Source organism: Arvicola amphibius, chromosome 11 (assembly GCF_903992535.2).
Source record: "Arvicola amphibius chromosome 11, mArvAmp1.2, whole genome shotgun sequence".
In the NCBI taxonomy this organism is placed as follows: Eukaryota; Metazoa; Chordata; class Mammalia; order Rodentia; family Cricetidae; genus Arvicola; species Arvicola amphibius.
The window spans coordinates 20,159,087-20,178,148 of NC_052057.2; the positions used below are offsets into that span (position 1 = coordinate 20,159,087).

General features: G+C 42.8%; 1 protein-coding gene across 1 annotated transcript in view; it reads right to left on the bottom strand.

Annotated features, from left to right (window-relative positions):
* Window positions 1-19,062, bottom strand: part of Med12l (mediator complex subunit 12L) — a 304,160-nt gene that overhangs the window by 271,248 nt on the left and 13,850 nt on the right. Inside the window, exons 2-3 of the mRNA XM_038347254.1 lie at window positions 5,948-6,052; window positions 430-621 (exon numbers count right to left, since the gene is read on the bottom strand). Of these exons, the coding sequence (XP_038203182.1) occupies window positions 430-621; window positions 5,948-6,052 (297 nt within the window). The remainder of the gene's footprint in view (window positions 1-429; window positions 622-5,947; window positions 6,053-19,062) is intronic.

The window sequence follows — 19,062 nt, forward strand, 5'->3', positions numbered from 1 at the left end:
GTGTGTGTGTGTGTGTGTGTGTGTGTGTGTGTAACTCCCCAAGTACTGGAATTATAGACAGAAGCCTGGGATTATGCTCCTAGCTGGGATGGCTATTTGATAGGAATCTTTTTATCATATCATGGACATCTTGATCAAAGAAAACTAAAAGTGTAATGAGAGAGAAATGAAGCCTCACTGCTCACTTATCTAAGTCCACCTAAACTGCCTCTGTGCAGGGCCTTTAGGTTTTCAGTTGCCCTGAGCACCTCATGTAATCAAAATATAGAGGGGAGGACATACGAACAGAGATATCTGGCCATGTGCACCTGCAACTGGGCCTTCAGTCTATAAAAGAGTAAGGGAAAGATGAACGGACATGTGAACACTACGTCAAACAACTTTGTTTATCACAAGGTAATTGTAACAATGGAAGAAAATACTTGATACCTTTTTCGCCAGAATAGCAAGTGGTTTATTTCCTGCTAAGTCAGAGAACCAACTATGAATTGCGCTCTGAGACCGAGCAGTGACCATCCAGTAATTGTCTTTAGCGTTAACTTGGGGTTTCTTCTTTCCGGTGTCCTGGAAAGTGTTAAGCTTTAGTTTCTCAGCCAATATGCTGCTGAAGTATGCGCCGATCTACAGGGAGAAACGGAGACAAGACAGGATTTAAAGACAATGTGCAACGATCTTAATAGTGCATACCTTATCTTCATTGCTTCCACTAAAATCTTTACACAGTCCATCAGAGAACAAAATGAAAACTTAAATTTTAGAAGCCCCAAACCATGATTTCCATACAGTACGTCCTGAAGCCCAATGGTGTAACTTCTGTCCGGTAACACAACGCAAAACTCAGGCAGCAGATTTGTCCCACTGACCCCAAACAGTTGGGAAACGAGAATGAAGGTGAGTATTCCCTTCCTTGCTTCATCTTAATTAATAGCCCGTGCTTTCAGAAAGGAGTTCTGATGTTAACACTTGATGTTGCTTTCTTAAAGAACCTAGAGACATTTATTTAAAAGGAAAATTGCAGAAGGCAGAGCTAAATTAGGTGCTCGGCATTTTGACTGCACTGCCAATTTTATAAACACGAGAAGACAAGGAAGGGAGGGTCACTAAAACGGAATACGACAGGGCAGAGAAGCTGGCTTCTGCCAGTTATTTTATAATCTCATGTTACCTGTAGTATGGGATGGGCAAAGAGCACTGAGGTGGGGAGAGGAGCAGGGAGCAAAAGGGGAGATGGCCAAGGGCAGGACAGGAGCAAGAAGAGAAGAGATTCAGTCAACCTACAGGAAACCTGCTGAGAGTTTTCAAGAATCCAAAAAGTATCACGTTTGTTTCTTGAGGATCTTTCAATCACATGATGCAAACAATTTCTAAAAAGACCCTTGGCCAGCAGTGGCAACCAAAGTGAGATAAGAGCACTACTCTGGAAAAACCCAAAAGTAAGCGTCCCACCGTAGTTCAAAGTTGGAGGTAAGTCCCATGAGTAGTCTGACCTGACCCAGTTTGACTGGGGCCGTTCATCAGGTTTATCGTCAGGACAAAACGTTGGTACAAATTTTTGTTTAATATGAATAGAAATTCCCTGAACCGGAAAGTGCTAATAAAAATTGTGGTGGTTTGAAAAAGAATACCTCCAGAGATTCATATATTTGAGTGCTTGGTCACCAGGAAGGGGCACTATTTGAAAAGATTAGGATTAGGAGGTGTGGCCTTGCTGGAGGAAGTTTGACACTGAAGGTGGGCTTTGAAGACAAAAAGCCCATGCCAAGCCCTGAGTCTCTCTGTCTCTCTCTTCTCTGTCTCTGTGTGTGTGTGTCTGTCTGTCTGTCTCTGTCTCTCTCTGTCTCTCTCTGTCTCTCTCTCTCTCTCTCTCTCTCTGACGATGGATCATGATGGAGCTCAAAGTTACCTCTCAGTGCTTGCCTGCACGCCACCATGTTCCCTGCCATGATGAAAAGGGACTTCACCTCTGAGCTGCAAGCAGCTCCAATTAAATGCTTTCTTTTGTACTGGCTACCTTAGTCCTGGTGTCTCTTCACAGGAATAGCATAAAGACTAGCAAATACTAGAGTAAGCAGATATACAGATATGGGATTTAGGTTTTCAAACAAATTCACTGAAGTTTTTCTGTTTAAAGCAAATGTTTCTAGAACTTTCTGTGGATAAACTAAGAAGAAGCACGACCAGTTGGCTGTAAAGCAGTCACTAGTGAGAAATTGTTAAGATTTTAAATTTCTCAACTGACTTTGATCTTTCTACCAAGGGCACTAAACAACTAAGAGTATATACTACTGCATAGTAAAGAGACCTCTAAGTTGCCACTATGTCTAGGTATGTTAATCGTAATGAACAAGGGTGTAAAAATGAAGAGAGAAAATTACTCTAAGGAGTCAATGTACCCTCTTAATAATGGGGAAAAAACTGAATCTAAGTGTTTTATAATTCTCCTTAGTGAATCTTGTAAACAGGTTCATACTGTAAGCAAAGTCAAAATTCCTAAGTAAATAAGACAGGAGAAATGCACATTAGGGCTCCAAAAAAAAATGTGAAAACAATGTCACGTTAATAAATGTTTCAGGATTGGTCTCATGCTGGCCTGGAGTATTGCCCCCATGAGCTTCCCAGCGCTGGGATTACAGGTTTGCCACCAACCAGCTCGAGTACTAAGTTTTAAGAACAATATATTTACAGTATTCAAAAATCAGATGATACGTATTTTTAAAGCCCCATCCTCTAAACCTCATTCCTACCTCCAAGTAACCAACTTGATTAGCTGGTTGTGCAGCCCTCTCCTCTGTTACATGAACAGACACAAGCAAACACAGGCTTCTGTTCTCCTGTCTGGCATATTGGGCTCGCAACGCGCAGTCAGAATGAGTGTACTTATGCGTGGAATCCATTTACGTGTTCAGCTACACATTCGCGTTCTGCCTGGGTATGCTGTCCTTTACTTAACCAAGAGAGGATCAACGGGTACCTGGAGCAGCGGTTGTAAACCTCAGTGTTAAGAATCCTGTTAAAGTGAACACCTTTCCCATTTGTTACGGGCAGGTATAGGGCAATTTCGATAATTTGGATGGCAGGATTCCACAGTTTTAATTATACGATCATATCACCCTTCAAAAGGTCTAATGCCAATTATATTCTTTCAAAGAAAGCGTAAGGTTAACTCAACACTTGTTTTTATCTGCCATGAAGTATTCAGATAATAGCTCCTTTGATAAGAGCACGGGAAAGGTCAAGTGTTAAGCACTAAGATACAAGCATTTCATGCTAATGAAATCAAATTCACATAAGGAATATTATGTCTTTGAAGAGATCTCACAGAAAAAGTGGTCCAAATTGAAGTAAGTGTTAATTTTGTCAACTTGGTTACTTAAATTAACATAAAAATTGACACTAGAAACCAAGAATTGAGCAGCTCGTTAACACATTTAAAAAGTTCTACTCTCTGAAATGCACTAAACTCTGAGTACCCAACCAAAATCCACAAACTGAAACCCAAGCCCACATTTGACAACAGCCTTTTATTTTATCATTTTAATTTTATTATATTTGAATGTATAAGAGAAAAAGAGAAGGGGAGGGGCTTCAGGCACATCCATTCCAGAGCATGCGGATGTCAGAGGACAAACTCCTAGAAACAGATCTCTCCTTTCTGTCTGAGGCAAGGCCTCAGTTTTTATGAAGACAAAGCTTGTAAGGATATGCGAACAACGTGTGCAGAAAGCAGGCGGTAGTTGCCTCCTCCCAGATGTTTGTGTGTAGACGGAAACTGTCCGACTAGAGAGAGCTACTGTCCTGACTGGCCAGCCCATTCTGCTTGTGCTGTACATAACAAAACGCAGAATTAAGCCGGGCGGTGGTGGCGCACGCCTTTAATCCCAGCACTCGGGAGGCAGAGGCAGGCGGATCTTTGTGAGTTCGAGGCCAGCCTGGTCTACAAGAGCTAGTTCCAGGACAGGCTCTAAAAAAAAGCTGCAGAGAAACCCTGTCTCGGAAAGAAAAAAAAAAAAAAAAAAAAAAAAAAAAACCGCACAATTTCCAGGATGCCGGAGGTGCCCTCCATCAAAGCCGGCACAGCTCACCTGATCCCGGCTTTTCTGTAAGTGCCCCTGTCATTTCTTCAATGTACGCTGTTTCTTCTTTCCCAAGTTGCCCCATTCAGATGACCTGGACCAAGCCAGGTGGGGCACGGCAGTAGATCACTTAAGAAAGATGAAAATGTTCTGGGGACAGGCAGTAGGGTGATGGTTATACAGCACTGTGAATGTGTGCACTACCCAAGATCTACACGCTAAAAGAGGGCGATGTGGCAAACATCGATGTGTGTGTGTGTGTGTGTGTGTGTGTGTGTGTGTGTGTGTGTGTATTAACCACAAATACATAATCATAGTTGTAACAAGAAGTGTATAAAGTTCGCAAAAGACAAACTTTAAAATGTCACTGTGCCCGGTCAATGGAACTACATACAAAACTGCCTGTTTCCTTTCACACTTTTGCAATAACATTTAAACTGATGAGTTAGCAGCCAATTATTTCTGTGGTTTTGTGAGCCAAAAGAACTGTAGCTATTGACGTGTGCTTTTTATTTCTTTCTTGTATATATGAAACTATATATTTAACTTCATGAGAGCAAAAATATTTTAATATCAAAGAATAATGTAGAAAGAATTTAAAAATCAATCACTAAAAGAAAATGAGCAAAAATACTCTGATCTAAATATCAGATTGATTCATGGAAAAAGATATTTAATTCAAGAAACTTCTGAACATAATATTCTAAATATAATTTTTTTACATTTTTAATTAAAATATAACTTATCACTTTCCCCTTCCTTCCCTTCCTCCTAGGCTCTTTCTCTCCAACTCTGACTATACATTTTTAATGAAAGTTGGTCTAAGGACAAAGGTATTGGAAAAAAAGGTATAAATATTGCACAGAACTTAGGCTGTTGTGATGACACCGAGCAAGTCTACTCAGAAACATTTTGTGTGTGTGTGTGTGTGTGTGTGTGTGTGTGTGTGTGTGTGTGTGTGTGTGTGCTGTGACGCAGAGCAGACTCTGCTGGCACCGTGGGGGACAAGACTCACTTCAGGGAAAGGAAGACACAAAGACCAAACAGGAAGAGGAAAGGAAATACCGTGTGAAGTACAGCTGGTAGGTGGAGAAGACAAGAGAGTGTTCGTCCTCTCTCTCCAGGAAGGGCCTGGAACTAGCAATGCTCTAGAATGGCTGAGCATGCCAAGCACCCAGTGGCAGACACAGACAGAACAAGACGAACCTGGAAGATGTTGCAAGGACAGTAAGAATGGTGGGGATGCTTAACCAGGGTTTAAAGGGCCCCTACTTAACAAAAACGGAAAATGTGGGCAGCCGAAAGAAAAACGAAGATAATAAATCATAACCCTTTGTGTAAAATTTATAGAAGTCTAGGTTATTTATATGATTTCAAAACAGCATTACAAGGGGATTCTGGTACAGCTCAGTGGTAGGACATATGCACAGGATCCACATGTCCTGAGTTTAATAAAAATGATAATAACTAGAGACTACCAAGAAGCAGAAATAGTAGGAAGGCACTGGGTACCCCAGTGACTGAATGATTGGACTTAGTGTAATCAACAACTGGGCGATACCACTGCGCTCTTCCTGACAGAAGCCCTGAATATAGTCTGAGCAGAAACAGATCGAGACAACAGCAGCTGTGCAAACCTGGCCCAGGCTCTTCTAGACAGGCATCCACAAAAGCCATAAAAACTAAGCAGAAGGTGGAGAAGGACACAGCAGTGGTCACGGAATGAAGTGCCTGACAGCCAACACCATGTGTGCTTCCTGGTTTTCAAACAGGAGGAAACCTGGAACGCGGAATGGGGCATACATAGCACATACATACCTCCAGGGTAGCACAACCACCCCTGTTCAGGAGTTACGGGAAACAATCATCATTACCTTTGAGGGGTTGATTACAATGTTTCTCGCAGAGCCGTGTTCGTCTCCAGTGAAGGCCGGCTGATTGTTGAAACCCTGTTTTACGTTCACAGCAGTCAGTTCATCCTGTTCAAGAGAACACATTGATTAAACAGAGAACAGAAATGCTTCAAATCAATCCGGACGCTACAGCCTGAGTAAGAACTAAGTTCACTGTTGTCTTGAAGAGAAAGACGTTGAGAGGACAATAACCAAGAGAGCAGGCACCAAAACCAAAGCACACTTGAGTAGGGAAAGACCGAGGGCAGGCTGTAAATGCTAACTAACACTGTTTCCAGGTGGAGGGCACAGAGGTCATCCGGACTGCTTACTTAGCGTACAGGAGCACGTAGTCAATCTTGACTGTCAGCATGGCAGGATTAAAGTCATGGTAAAAACACATCTCTCGGTATGTATAGGAAAGAGTCCTTAGGAAAGTTAAACTGAGCAGGAGGACTCAACCTGACTATGGTGACACCATCCCAGGAGCTGGGGTCCTGGACTCAAGAGAAAGGAAAGATCAGGATGAGACCAGCTCTCATTTCTACTTCCTGACAGTGGGTCCTGTATACGCAACCACCTTAAGCTCCTGCAGCAGTGAGTTCCCTGTCATGATGAACAGTTATTACCTCAACCTTAAGCCCAAATCCTCCCTGCCCCTTCATTACCTGTTGTAGGGCATTTGCTCATAGCCGGGAGAAAAGTAACTATTACAAATTTTACATCCTACTGTTTTACATGTTCCGTGAGTGCCACTAACTCTGAACTTACAAATTGGAAAAAGAAAAAAATGAACAGCTCCTTCCCATAATCATGGAAACAAGAGACTGTGGGACTTTTTAAGTTGTTGTGGGAATTGTTTTGTTCTTCTAGATGTGGGTCCTGGGGATTGAGCTGCCTAGCTGGAAGGCTTGACAGCAAGACTCTTTTCCAGGTGGTCCATCACACAACCCAAGACCAGAAAATGTTTTCACTGGAATTGTTCTGAGAAGCTCACAGTTTGACTATCTTTCCTTGGTGCCCTGTCTTTTTTAATACTGCATTTAATATTGTCTTTTTAACTTGCATGTGCATGGGTGTTTTGCCTGCATGAATGTCTATACACCACATGCATACAGTGTCTGTGGAGGCCAGAAGGCATCAAAACTGGAGTTACAGATGGTTGTGAGTTAACCTGGGTCCTCCGGGAGAGCAGCCAATGCTCTTACCTGCTAAGCAATCTCCCTAGCTCCCAACTCTAATTTAGATTCAACAAAGCTCTCCCATCAAACTTATGAGAGACCCAGCGTAGTGAGTGAAAGACAGAAATGAAATATTTATAGTAATAAGTTTGTGGTAGCAAGTATGGCCCCCTACAACCTATAACTGTGGGCTGGAGAATCACTGATTTTACACATCCTACTTCACTTAATCCTTACCAAAATAGGTCCTATATGGTCAAATGTGTTTCACAGGTAAGAAAAATGACATACATTATACTAGAGCACCATCTGGGCAAGCCAACGATGAAATATTATCCTTGATCCTAGACTACAAAGAGATATTTCCATGACACAAAAAACAAATGTCACATGAAAATGAGATCTAAAAATACAGTGGCTACTCCTACGACCCTTAAAATGATCTCCTGAAAAGATGTGGGAAAACTTTCCCAAGGTTAAACACATCATAAACATAGCCTGGAAAGATAATAATTACGATAATTATTATATTAAATAATTATTGTGTGTAATATATATTAAAGATAATAATTTTACATGTTACATAATAAATATTATTAATTATTACTGTTTGGTTTTTGTTTTTCAAGACAGGGTTTCTCTGTGTAACCCTGGCTCTCCTGAAACTCGCTTTGTAGACAAGGATGGACTTGAACTCAGATCTGCCTGCCTCTGCCACCGAGTACTAGATTAAAGGTGTGCACTACCAAGCCTAACAGCCTGGAATTCTAGAAATTTAAACAACAACAACAACAACAAAAAAGCAGAACCTCCTTGCCATGCCCAGATTATCACTGGGTTCTAGAATGAATAATCGGAGCTGGCAAAAGAAGCTATAGGAAATAAAGCGAGCGACAGTCTCAGTGAACTGAGCTGGTGGTCACCACAGCACAAAAGACAGAACAACAGGCACCAGTTGCAAATGTGAGTCAGAAAATAGTGCTCCAAGGGCGCTCTGATTAGTCAAAAATGATTATCTTGGCTGAGAACCCCAGTCTGCTGGAGCATGCCATGCAACTGCACTGTCTTTGCATGTATGAGCATCTTGGCAGGCTGCTTCTTTGGTCAGTTTCAAAGGGCAAAGCTCTATGGGAATCAAGTCTCCTCCCAGCTGAGGCAGGCACTCAAATGATGATCCACACAGAAGACAGATTCCATAACCATATCCAAAGACACTTCATACTGGTCACCCATTTTTAGAGTATGCAAAATCTTAAGACAAAACTGTATAATTTACATTTTAAGTCAGAAAGCTTTTGATCAAACTTAAGAAATAACTAATAAAATGCCTACAGTCTTAGCATCTAAAACAGGGATACAAATGGGGTCATGAGAGAGTATCCTAAGGAAACTGGGTGTAGATTTGGCTGTGGTTGTCACTAGAACATTAGGGGACACTGGGTGTCAGCCACATTCTTTTCTCACAAGGGCTGGGATTTACTCACGGGGAAATGCTAGGCTTTTGAGACCGACTAGTTCTGCAGTCACCTCTACTTTCTGCTCTCAGCTAACACCACTGGCTCAGCCCCCTGCTCCCTCTGAGTTTTAACCACTTCGAACGGGGTTCTACAAAAACAAGTAAAAAGCAAGTGTATGGCTAGCCAAATTTGCATGGGTGGTCTATTTTCTGAAGTACCTGAAATGAACAAACACTAATGGCAAAAATGCAAACGAGTTAAGAATAAGACACACTTGAGTGTTTGCTACCATTGACAACATTTCTCAAACTCCAATGCTGCCCCCAATAGCCTCCTCTTAATGAAGAATCACGGTATCTGCAGACCCAACTTTGAGGAAGCGGGCTAGGATGGTGGCAGCATCAGGCAGTTTTAAGTGATTTAGACAAAAGGTGATGTGTGTTACATGCATTCACACAAGAAGCTTCTGTGACTGCTCTGCTAGCTTTGCCAAGTTCAATTAGGTGTAATTAGAAAAGAAAGAGTCCAAAACTTAGAACAGAATGCTTCTAAACTGCCAAGCCAAAGCTATCTATAAGGGACACAAATAGCTACTACCTCCCTATGAGCTTTGAACCTCTTCAAAGACGTTCCTAAACAGGAGAGTAACAACCATCAACCATTACAATGAGGTTCCTTGCAAAGACAGGGACAGAGCACAGCCATTACCTCGTAGTCCAAGACAGTTTTACACCACACCACGTTGCTCAAATGGAATTTCTATTGGTAGGTGACAGAGGTAACAAAGATGTCCCAAAAGTAGCTAAACAACAGCCAAAGGAGGAATCCTACACTCCCTCTGACTGACTTCAACTAAAACACAGCACAATGACACTTGTTGCTATCCCAGCACTTCAGAGGCAAGAACACATACGTCCCAGCCAGAGCTACTGTGTGTCAAAAAAGAAAATATAGTACACGCCTTAAGGTAAATTTAGGAAGAGAAAAAAAAGCCAGTGTTTACATTTTTCTCTACATTTTCAGATTCTAAACAGAAAAATCAGACATTTGGGACTACAGGCAAATTCCTAATGCGACCACCAGTCTCACATGCAAACGATGAGGTTGCTATTTCTCTGGATCACTTTCAAAGCAATCTTTTAATTCCAGTAAAATACTTCAAGGCTAAAGAGATGGTTTAAGCCAGCAGAGGCACTTAGGTGCAGAGGTACAGACCTAACTGCCTGAGTCTGATCCCTGACCCCCAGGACCCACATGGCAGCAGAACCCACAGAACCAACTCCCAAGAGCTATCCTTCAGGTTCCACGTGTGTGGCACAGGGCAAGGATCATACACACACACACACACACACACACACACACACACACACACATCTTTATTTTAAGTAAAAAAAGATCTCTTTAAAGAAGTGAACACATTTTTATGCCAGTCTAGAAACCACTTAAGCTCCTTCTCACTCAAGAAATGAAACCAAAAAGGCCAGCTTAGCACAAATTCCAAAAACCATGTAAAAGGCAGATTAATAAATGGCACACAAACACATATGCACATACACATACACACTCGTAACATTTTCCACCTTCACCATCCAACACAGAGTCATGCTGACACTCCCAACGGTCTTTGTCACCTCTAACAAACGCAGGAACACTCAAGGAACCAGACTGAAATCTCCGCCAGAGATGAAGACAACAAAGCAGAAAACCAGCCCCACAGCTGCTACCCAGGAAGACTGGTCAGCCCATCTCACACGGACACATGTTCTAGAAACAGCTTTGTAATTACTTTTTGTGACCTGTACCTCTCTCTCAAAAGAGCATCCTCTCAGACTCCTAAGGGTATCTCCTGAAGCCTGGTAGAAAACTGCTAACATCCATGATCGCATGATATGATGTTCATGCCTGAGATGGCATGATAATCCCCGTCACAGACAGTAAAGCCATTGGGCAATGCACAAGGCTAAGAGGAAGAATCTTTCACGCCCATACGTCACCATACATACCTTACACTCCTTCCTTTGAAGTATTCTAAGTACCCCTCTCATCTACTGCCTGTCATCACCTTTCTTCTCTTAGCTCCACTGTGTCTTCCTGAAATAGTGTACTGACCCGCATGGCCTGATCCAAAAACTGGAGAGGGCCTTCCCTGTCTCTGCCCTCTGAAGAAGCTAAAGAAAGATCTAGCATAACTCTCCAAGGGTCATCACTAATGTGGGAGGCCTTTTCCCTTACCAGACTCTAGCCACAAATCAAAGCATTTCCCTATTGTAGTGATGAGGCGAGCAGGCCTGCTTTTGGTCCCGCCCAGCTCCCCGCACGGCTAGCTAAGCCCCAAAATAATTACACGGAAACTGTATTCATTTAAACACTGCCTGGCCCATTAGCTCTAGCCTCTTACTGGCTAACACTCAATCTTAACCCATTTCTATTAATGTGTATAGCACCACGAGGTGGTGGCTTATAGGGAAAGATTCAGCATGTTTGACCTGGTAGCTGGCTTCATGGCGACTGTCTTACTGCCTTCTTCCTCCCAGCATTCTGTTCTGTCTTCCCCGCCTACTTATGTTCTGACCTATCAGGCCAAGCAGTTTTCTTTACTAATTAACCAATGAAAGCAACAGATAGATAGAAGACCCACCTACATCATTTCCCCTTTTTCTGTTTAAACAAAAAAGAAAGGCTTTCACTTTAACATAGTAAAATTACATATGCTTGCCTCCTCACTACAGAATGGCACCCACGTGGATAACTGAATCCACAGAAAGCTTGGGAAAGAATAGAGTAAAGCATGGCTTCTTGGTGGCAGCAATTTCTCCGGTCTGCTCTGCTTGCTAGAGGCAAGCAAGCACTCTCATCTAAGAGAGGCTTCCTGACTCAGCTTTAGCAGCAAAACCCTGCAGCTCTTTTAAGAGGTCCTGCCATGAACACTTAAATGGTGCTGATGAAAATCTGAACACATGCTTTTCGGTTTTCAGCTGTAGCAGGAAAAAAGCTGTGCCGTTTTAAAATGCCGCCTTTCTGGGCCGTCCTGTCAGGGCAAACTCTGACTCTTTCAGGCAGGCAGTCCGAATGAGTGTGGTCTGTGAGCAGAATGCTGAGCTTGCTTGCTAGCAGGGACCTTGAACCGCCACAGAGTTGTGGCAATAAAAATGGTTCTGGCGATACCTCTGCCATGAGGCTGGAAAGCTAAGGAATGGGCTGAATCCAGCCACCAAAGCCATGGCTTTAGTCCTACCAATATTGCTTAGTAAATTAAAGGCTCGTGTGGTCATAAAAAGAAAGCGAAATATACAGTAAAAGAAAGATTTAAAGGCGAAGAAAACCTCTAAATGGTTTACAGTGTGTTTAAAAATATATGCAGGCTTGAAAAAAAGTTAAAGTTCTTAAAGAAAGAAAAAGAGTAGTTGGGGGTGGTGGTACACACCTTTAATCCCAACACTAGGGAGGCAGAGGTACATTGACCTCTGTGACTTCAAGGTGTGGTAGCACACACCTTTAATCCCAGTGCCTGGGAGGCAGAGATCTCTGTGAGTTCAAGGAAAGCCTGGTCTATAGAGTTATTCCAGGACAAAGATATACAGAGAACCTGTCTCAAAAAGTAAAAGTAAAAATAAAAGAAATAGAGGTTAAAACAAAGCCACACAAAGATGGAAAATACACAGAAAATCTTGATACTGTATGCTGTTATGCTCTCTTTGAATTGTTTGAATGCTGAGGAAGGAGCAACATATGCTAAAAGATATTTGTTTATAAATGCTGCTGAACTAATCCAAGAAAGATATTTTGAAAATACCTTGACTTCAAAATCTGGATCTAAGGTTGATACTTTGGAAAAGAGATTCTTCTTTTGTTTTCACAGAGGATGAGACCCTGTGGATTGCTTCTATCCCAATATGGTATGATAGACCATGCCCTCCTGACAGGTTGCTGTGAACACCTTCAAAAAAATTACTTCACTCAACTGCTGACTGAGATGAATCTAGCACACAGGTTAAACCATGAAAGACCTAAATAACAGCGCCCCCATTCAACACGAAGCAATTTGGAGAAGAAATAACTGCGTCCATATTCCCAAATATTGTTTATAAATGTTATTTTACGTTTAAAGGGGGATATGATATGGATGTGGATAGTTTGCATTGGTATGGATTTTAAGGTCAATTTTGTTATATGTATATGTATTTCTGCTCTTGATTAAGGTATTGTGATTGTGTAGTTCATTTTAAAAATGTCATGTATAATTAGGAAATATAGGTTGCTAATGGATAATCATTGATAATAGTCAAGCTTGTAGTCATGTTAGATTTTCTAGATATATAGAGATATACTTCAGTTAAATAGGCATTCTTCCTATCTTTCAAAGACTACAGAATATGGCATTTTAAATGTTTTAATAACTTAGGGCTTTTCATGACAATGAGACACATTTGCTCCTGGCAGCACCAATCTACTTCAAGAGGAAGATGGGCATCAAAGAGGCTCCGTATGGAGTTTGATAGCAATTTTGGCAAGAAACTGCTCTTGCCTGGACTGTTGCATAAACTGGACACAAAGAACCCACAGAGAGAGGACTGCTGAACTTGCCTAAAGGTGAGATGGTCTTTCGGGGTTCCTGATTCATGAAAGAGTCTGCGAGACATTCTGCAGGACACAGCAGATACTGACTGAACTGCCTTTGAAATTTCCTGCTTCATGGAAGTCTGCTGGATACTATGGGCCTGTACGCTGAAGATGGATGCTCCAACATTACAGAGGAACTTTGGGTGATTGTTCAGGTAGCGAGATGTCTCAGTCATTTCTAGAGTTTTGGAAGTTGCTTACTTCTTGTTCACCTAGGTAATATTGTGTCTTTGATGGACCCTATGACTGAAGATGTAGAGTCTCAGTGAAGATCAGTGGTCCAGTCTGGCTAATATCCTGTATGTTGGAATCTCACAGATCTGTCTTAGAAGGCAGAGCTCATACCTAGCACTGAGACCAACTTACAGACCGCTCTATATCTCCCTCTCTGTGTTTAAAGGGAAACAAGAATAACTCACAGGACTAAAGTCATGTAAGATAAAATGTTGCAGAGTTTAATCTGTGTCTGATCAATGATTAAGTGCCCTGGTTTTTAATATTTTAACTTGTATTTAATTTACTTGGCAATTTTATGCATTTCAATGTCTATGCCTACATATGATTTTCACACCCTCATCCTTACAGAATCAAGAAGTCTTCTGAATTTCTCAAGCCACAATCCAGGCTCCCCCTCCATCCAATCAACAAATAATTATAAATCACAGCACTGCAGTAAATATAGACAATCAACCGTCAGCAAGTGGCAAGTCTGGAATATACCCCAGAGAGAAATGCTGTCTGCTCAAGAGAACAAAGGGTTTATCCCAGTCTGAGAAAACAGACAGGTGGGAAGGTAGCCTTTAAGATGAGCTCTGACTTTGAAAGACCTTTCTCTAAAAGAACCCTTACAATACCAAAGTTCTGAGCTCTTTCACGAGGAGACACCACATTAACAAAACAGAGAGGATGAAGAATCAGGAGTGTACTATGCAATTCCTAAAGCAACCAAACATACATATGATGTGGGAATGCCCTCTGTATGCTGTGAATACCATTGGTTAATAAAGAACTCTCTTAGGCCTATAGCAAGGTAGAACTTACTAGGTAGGAAAAACTAAACTGAATGCTGGGAGAAAGAGGGCAGAGTCAGAGAGAAGCGATGTAGCCCCACCAGAGACAGATGCCAGACAGAACCTTGCCGGTAGGCCACAAATCTCATGGTAAAATATAAAATAATGGAAATGTGTTAATTCTAATGTAAAAGCTAGCTAGCAACATGCTTAAGCTATTGGCCAAAGAGTATTGCAAATAATGTGGTTTCTGTGTAGTTATTTCAGGGCTGAGCAGCTGGAAACAAACAAGCAGCCTCATACTACACACATACAAATATATAACCAACATCTCAACAATTAAATTTATAAATGTCTAATAATATAAAGAGAACAGGAAAGGGAACAACAAACTGGAGTCCAGCTGAAGTAATGATTACAGTAAATGCTATCTAAACAGTTGTGGAGTGCTTACGCTCAAATATTATCAACTGGATCCAAAGGGGAAAAAAAGAAAAGCCCAACTCCATACTGTACTTTAAAATTAAGTGAGACTTTCAAGACAGATAAATTGGTAGGAAATGGACAGAAGCAGATGCAGAGGATCTAAACTAAGAGGATGCAAGTTAACATCAGATAAAATAAACTTCGTGACAAGCAGAATCATGAGCAATAAAGAGAGGCAGGGTCATGACAAAAGGGTCGGTTCACAGGAAGGGTAACCATCACTGGTGTTTGTGCCGTGAGGAGTAACACTCTGGAGGCCAGAGGGCCCTGAGTTAGTGTTGACTTACAGGTAGCAACTCAAACCTAGAGGATGAGATGCACAGCAAGAGAGGTAACTGGGAAGCGGCAAGGGTCCAGGACAGACCCCAGGAAAACTCAACAGTGATCTAAGGGTCGGGTAGTGAAGGACACACCACAGCATGGTCATTCCAGGAAAAGGAGACTTTTTACCTGTGTTTTACCTGGAAAACCAAGGGGGAAAAGTGTCCTATAGCAAGAAAAGACAACAGTGTCAAGCACTTCTGGGATGTGGTCACCCCTGGAGGCCTCAAAACCACACTGGAGGAATCGGAAGAACAAATGGGAAGGGAAGAGGCAATAAGCTCACAGGACGCTTCTAGAAAAGTAAGAAGAAAGAAGAGTGAGATCAGGAATTGGGGTCATAGGGTAGAGGGAACTTTAAAGCATGGGCTTCCAGGACGTGTGTCATCAACCCCAGGAGGAAGAGCAGGCAGGGTAGCAAGTGCAAGTAAGAAGATGAATGTTCTGCCTTTGCATGCAAGACAGCAAAACCATACCGAGTGCCAAGTCAGCCCAGACACTCGAAAGACGGGGGAAAGGTTTGTGCACCCACTGTTCAGGGTCTGGGCCCAAGGGCAAAAAGAATTTCAAGTCCTAGTCTGTAGTAAGTGTGCAGATGACCTCATTTGAACTACTGTCTTTGCAGATATGAGCAAGCCCAACGGGTTCATAATGAATTCGTGGATCTGGAATTACTAGCTTGATATCGTGATAAATGAAGGCACAAACACGAAGAAAGACAGTAAGGCCAAAACAAGGCAGAGATTGGGAGTTATCTGGATACAAACCAATGATGGCCTAGTCTACCAGAAGCTACAGAACACAAGAAAAGTATTAATAACAACTAGTCACTGGCAACTGTAACTGAGACCTTGTACTGAAAAGAAATCTCTATAGTTAACAAAACTGGTATCACACTGTTAAATTATATATCACCCACTATCTGGCCATTGTTGGGCAGTTATGTAACATTAGCAAAGAAACGTCATTTATGAAGCTGGAGCTATATCTCTGTGGTTAAGAACCAGTATGGCTTTCTTGCAGAGAACCTGAGTTTGGTTCCCAGAACCCATGTGGAACAATCACCTATAACTTTTAATTATTTCTAAATGCTAATAATGACTTTTTCTATATCAGTGGTTACTTCTTGGTCTGTTGGGCAGCAATGCAGCTGCAGCACAGCAGCTGAAAAAGTGGTTTTGCAGTAGGGAACAAACATGCCACCCCATGACCATCTGAGAAGTTGTTTAAAAGGAAAGCAAGGTTTGCACGGGCTGCCCTGTTTGCGGCCAAACTACTTGATGGTGATAGCATTCCGACCAGCCTCTAAGACAGGGCACAACTCCCCGAAAAAGAAACTGTTCCCCTCCCTTGGCCTCAGCAACACCTCTAATACCAGAGCCACATTTGCATCAAAGACACAGCAAAAAGTTGTCTTTTTATATCCACTGCTATTAATATTCACCTCCCGTCCTAACCACACCCGAGGCCTGACAATCACTAACCATGGGACCCGAAATAAAGCCTGGCACAAAACAGCAAGATCTGCGCCTTCATACCTATGCCTACTGAAAGCAAAAGAAAATGGCTTCTAATCATGGGATCAGTGATAGCTCTCCCCCCGATATCTTCTGTAGGCAGCACGTGTGTGCCCATCCTCATATAACTCATTACTAACGTAGGCATGGTAAGAACCTTATCTACAGGTTGAGAAACTGGGTAGACTCAGTATGGTTTGGCTCTTAAGTGGCCACCTCAGGAATCTCTGAAAACAACGCTTCTGGCTACTACTGGTAAGAGCATGGCACTGCGGCATTGGCTGTTACGTATGGCATTCCCCAAGACATCTAGAGTAAGCAGTGTTGCCAACTAACCTAACACAGAATCCTGGTTCCCTACTCCTGCTGTGTGAAAACGGAGGTAATGCTGCCCACTTCACGTGGCTATCTTTAACACCGAACCATCACAATCATTACCATCGTGACCTCTACATGCCCAGCACATAGAAGAGCAGCCACGCACATGACTGGGCGCTTAAAGACCTTTAAAGGATTAGATGGGAACGTCCACAACAATTGAGCAGCAAGCACACTCAGATTGCCAATACCTCTTAAAGACCTCCCTCACCCCGCCCAGAGTAGCCTAGTGAGGCAGGCAGTTCCTCCCTTGTTTTAAAGCAGGAGAGCCTTTGATTCCAATTAAATCTAAATGCAGTATACTTAGCATTTATTTCACTCATTTAAATAATTGCATCCCATTAATTCACATTCAAACCCCATTCAAATGCTTGTCACCCACTGATATCAAACACCTGGATGCAGATGCGGCTCTCAGAAAGATTCCAGGAAGACTGCAGGAGAAAAATACTTGAACTTATAGATTTGCATATACATAAGACAGGGAAGAGAACCCAAATGTCTGATAGTTTACCCTCCCCAGAAACTGTCACCAGGGATGGCTTTCTCTTTAGCTCTAACACTGCTAAGGAGAAGCACAGGCACAGATACTTCCTGGGTTGCTAACTCTCTAATGTAAGTTCTTCCTTTCAATCACATTTTTACTAAATAATTGTAGGTTTGTTTTGTTTCTTTTGTTTTTGGTTTACTGAGGAAGGGCTTCTCTGTCTAACAGCCCTAGTCGTCCTGGAACTTGCTTTGTAGACCAGGCTAGCTAGTCTTGAACTCACAGAGAAGTGCCTATCTCTGCCTCCTGAGTGCTAGGATTAAAGGTGTGAGCCACCACTGCCCGGCTTCACTTAGCATTTACTGTGACCAGGCGTGAAGTGCTCTGAAGCAGACACAACAAGAAGTCTTAGCATGTGTCCATGGATGCTAATTCTGCAGTTACCTAACTTCCCTGCCTCAGTGTGGCTCTTCTTGGTTCTCCTCCCCATTCCTCACTGCAACCCCACCCCAAGCTCAATGCACCCCTGTGGGAAGCCATACTGTGGGAGAGCAGAGAGCAGTTTCTCCATTTTGTTTTTAGTCACCGAGATTGCATTCATTCATTTTGGGTCAGCTGTTCACAAACACAGGGACTAACCGAAATTCTGAATCAAGGAAGACAAACTTCCCTTAGCCAGAGTACAACAAACGAGCAAAGGAAATGGAACACACAAACACCAGTCTGAACGGCTCCCCGCTTCCATTTTCAGGATGCTTGTTTACGCCCACCTCCTCAGCCATGCATCACACACCTGCCACGCAGTTCTAGCTATTAATTGCCACCAAAGCAGCCCAGAAGAAGGCCAGTGGCAGGTTTTCAAGGAGCAATTTAAAAATGGGGATGACCAAAAACCAAAAAGCTATGTGGACGCTTTCAATGCTAAGACTTTAATTGACTGGCTAAAGGGAGCTGGAACTCTTGGGGCCAGTTAGGACGGTAAGACGACGGTTTCAATTCAACCACAAAGTGCTCATTTGAAAGCCTGACGTGTCACTACCGATCTAGCACAAATGTGTCACTCAGAAGTCTAGCTCAACAGTGTCCGAGGAAATCTGAACACTGTCCACACCCCCCTCTCTTCCTTTGACCGATTATCACCAATGGCCACTTCTGCAGTAGCACTCGGGTTCATTTTACGTCATGGTTTGGTTACTGACGCCACCTCCCTCACAACCTCGAGGGCTCTACCGTCTTCCCCACACTGGATTGACAAGGCGTGGATGAGTGAGACTCACGCGCACTCTCCACCACCCCCCAGAATCCCCCACAACCAATCTGCCCACCCACCCCTCCCCGCCAGCACCCTGCAGTATCCCCCAGCATCTCAGTCTCTCTTTACTGACCTCACACAGCGCCTCCAGCCTCTTCTCGACAGAGGCCTAACAGTTACAGCACGGGCCCCGAAGTCCAGCTCCAGGGTTGAAAAGGGCGCTGACTAGTCATGTACTTCCTGTGCCTCAGTTTCCTCATTTATAAACAGGAGCTAGTTCCACTCGCCTCGGAGAACCAGAGACTGGCATACACCCAACTGCACAGAACCGCACTAAGAACAACAGATCCGGGAAATACTGCCTGTTACTGTGTGACTGGCACTTCAC